We start from the raw sequence: 3,315 nt of genomic DNA, 5'->3' as shown, positions 1-3,315 counted from the left end.
TATGAGGTTTATTCGGATATGCATATCCGGAATTATCCTGAACCAAAATCAATCCAGAACTTGTGCATACAAAAACAAAAAATGTAAACCATAACATTTGTAAATCGAAACAGTCAACATTAACACCACCGTTGTTGAATATATATTATTTATGTATTAAATTGTATTAAGATTACATTGTTTAGATAGTACATTGAAAATTATATCGATTACAATCTAAAATTCCTCAAAAGATGGATCACCGCATAAATCTACCACCGATTCCTCCTCCGAATTTTCCTTATTTGATTCTCTTTCAAGCTCGCTCAATTTGGTGAACTCTTCCATCCTTTCCAGAAAGTGATCCGACCAAGTTTCTGCCTCTTTTGTAGGATGTATCGTCCACTCCAATGATGTGTTTGGTATAGGACACCCCAGTTTCAAATAAATCTCAACAAAATATAGTGATTTTGAAAGCCATCCAATACACATGATGTATCCGGAAGGATCTTTAGGTGGGCCACTCTAAAGTGGGAAAAATGTCTTTGAGAAACCATATTTTATTAGATCGATACACACCCTGTTATACATATTTTCTATAAGATGAACCATTTTAAGGAAGCACATCCATTTTAAAAATGGTGGGGGACCACTAATACAAGGAGTAAGAGTATTATGAATTGCCTCAAAATGTTCTTTTTACTGTATAATGATGTGTAGAATTCTGTATGTGTCGTCAACTCTTTCAAAAATTGTTAGCAGACAAGAAAGTGATTCTCCTCTCCTCTACTGAGTAAGTTGGATACAACCCGATAACCTTAATTTATATCTTGCTTAACATTTACAATCCGATCAATGTGTTTGTGTATAAAAAGTGACATTTCTTTGATGAAGATGATTTTCGGTTTCAACGGTGAAGGAGGTGGTTTGCTAATGTGAGCACCCTTGTAGACCCTTTTTTTGAGATTTCAGTGTTGGAGACTCCGAGAAATGTGAATCAACATGTTATAAGTATGAAGGAGATAACTTTGTTTTATTGTCATCTTGTGTCGTTTTGACCTTTTTAAGGGCACCATTGGTTTTAACCAGTTCCGAAGGAGGTTTCAAATTTGTGGTTTCTAGATAGACAATTTTCCTCATCTACTCTTTGATACGCAATTTTATGGTGTCACCAGGTTTAGAAAATTTAGTTTAGATTTTTCCCATTCAGTCATGATAGTTATACATGCTTTACCATCCTTCATCACACCATCGTCATCAACCCGCAAACTTTTCCAGTGCCTGTACACTTCATCAATTTGTATAAGGGCATAAAGCTTCGTCTTTTTTTAAAATGAAATAAACACATGGAAGACTGTAAGTCTTCCTAAGTGTACATCCATATTTCGAACTATCCAAACCTATATGGTTTGCTTGCTTTGCTTCGTGAAAAATGAAATTCAATCCCACCTGAGATATTTTGCCAGCAAACTTTGAATAGAGAGTGTTATTTTTGAATTTGTGTTCGAACATGACAATGCTCCGACTAAAAGTTATTTGTATTTCATTATGTTAGTTTTGGATCATTTGGTTTACGATGTCCCACTCTCTACAGAAATCACCATTACTATCACCCAACCATTTCTTCAATGCCGTATGTGCAGATTCGATTCTATTAGTTGTTGTATTGTCGAGGTGTCTAACCTGATCGATCCAAGCATAAATAATCTTCTTGTTCACTTGGTCCATAATAGTGCTCTCAACTTATTTCAAGAAATTTGGATATCTGACACACACACACACACACACACACACACAATCCTAAAATGCATTACATATGCAACATACAAGTCTTCTATGGATGAATATAATATACCATTCCATGCATCCATTTTTCCGTTTAAGTTTGACCATTTTTTCGTCTTCGCCCTTGGTTTGTTTGGTTCCTACCGTGGGTTTGAGCCTAATCCTCACATTTTTTGTTATGTGATATTGACCATGAAATACGTAGGATGTAGGAAACATATTTTCAACCGAATTCGTCAGTGCATTATCTCGATCGATGACAATTACATTCAGTATGTTTTCTTGACCCTTCAACAAAATTTTGCACATTTCCAAGGCCCATGTAACATTGACTTCTTTTTTTGGATTCCAAAAATGAAAATCCCACTGGAAAAATCTTCTTCGTAGAATAACACCAACAATTTTCATAAGCGGAAGCCTATACTTGTTGGTCTTATACGTTGAATAAATTATGAGGAAAATGGGAAATGTGTTGAACAACTTGATACTTTTGGGATGAGTCTAGAATATGTCACGAACAATGACTTTATCCTTACAAATTTTGTACCTAGAAACATAGTGGTTATCATCCAAAAGCTTCAAAAGTTATTGCATTTCAGATCTTGGACCTCTTATCGCCATGTTATTTTGATAACATGCATTGTATACCTGCTTAATATTTGAAATATTTTCAAGTTTTTTCCGTTTCAAATCTGCAAGTATGTTTTTTGGCGCCACCCTAATTAAAGTCATCTCCGAAACAATTTCCTTCTCTTATGGTTTAAGAAGACATACAATGGGATGACCAGCTAGCTCGGTTTACAAGGCATGATTATGTAAATTAGAAATCACATTAAATTTCCATGTATCATCCACCTTATGATATCTGTGCAATTTAAATAGACACTCACATTTTCTCAATTCGATGTCATTGCGTTTCAACTTTCGAATTGGTGGAATATACGTTCCATTTCTCTCAAATCTCATGGTTACAAATGTTTGCCTTCTATTAGAACCATTGTCGAACCTTCCGATTACAATGCCAAATCCCAATTTCCTAGCCTCCATGCAGACCCATTCGAGCATACGTTCACGAGCAGTAAATAGTTGTTCATTTCTAATTTGTTTACCAACATCTAACTCAACATCAATCGATCTAACACCCGATTTAACATCATATTTCACCTCATCCAATTTAACATCATTCTTCACTTCATCCGGTTTTACATCATTAATTACAATAACTTTAGAAAACATATACGGATGCACCATATCTAATACGAACCAAAACAGAAAAACATTTTAAAAAAATCATAGTAATAGACAATTTCGAAAATGCATCTTCGAAACCCTATCTCAAATCCTCATATATGGTTTTAAAAATTCACTCTCTTTGAAACCCTCTCTCAAATCCTCATATATGATTTTAAAAATTCACTCTCTTTGAAACCCTATCTCAAATCCTCATATATGATTTTCCTTCACCTCCTTCTAGAGTTGCTTTACTTCAATCTCTTTCTCCAATCTGTATGTGAAGGTTTCAAAAATCTGGAGGAGGGTAGTGTCAGTGGT

At 34.7% G+C, this 3,315-nt stretch overlaps 1 protein-coding gene across 1 annotated transcript; it reads right to left on the bottom strand.

The window, feature by feature from the left end:
• Window positions 1–2,562: 2,562 nt before the first annotated feature.
• On the bottom strand, window positions 2,563–3,015 carry LOC127103238 (uncharacterized). Its single transcript, XM_051040504.1, has one exon. It carries the CDS (start codon window positions 3,013–3,015, stop codon window positions 2,563–2,565), a length of 453 nt encoding a protein of 150 aa, XP_050896461.1.
• Window positions 3,016–3,315: the final 300 nt, after the last annotated feature.

This window comes from Lathyrus oleraceus, chromosome 7 (genome assembly GCF_024323335.1).
Source record: "Lathyrus oleraceus cultivar Zhongwan6 chromosome 7, CAAS_Psat_ZW6_1.0, whole genome shotgun sequence".
NCBI classification, from domain to species: domain Eukaryota; kingdom Viridiplantae; phylum Streptophyta; class Magnoliopsida; order Fabales; family Fabaceae; genus Lathyrus; species Lathyrus oleraceus.
Note: the sequence above shows the minus strand (reverse complement) of the source record. Positions and strands in the feature narration are given on the sequence as shown.

Bases quoted from the DNA above. Each gene is read 5' to 3' on its own strand.
- LOC127103238 (XM_051040504.1), bottom strand. From the start codon at position 3,015: ATGGTGCATCCGTATATGTTTTCTAAAGTTATTGTAATTAATGATGTA.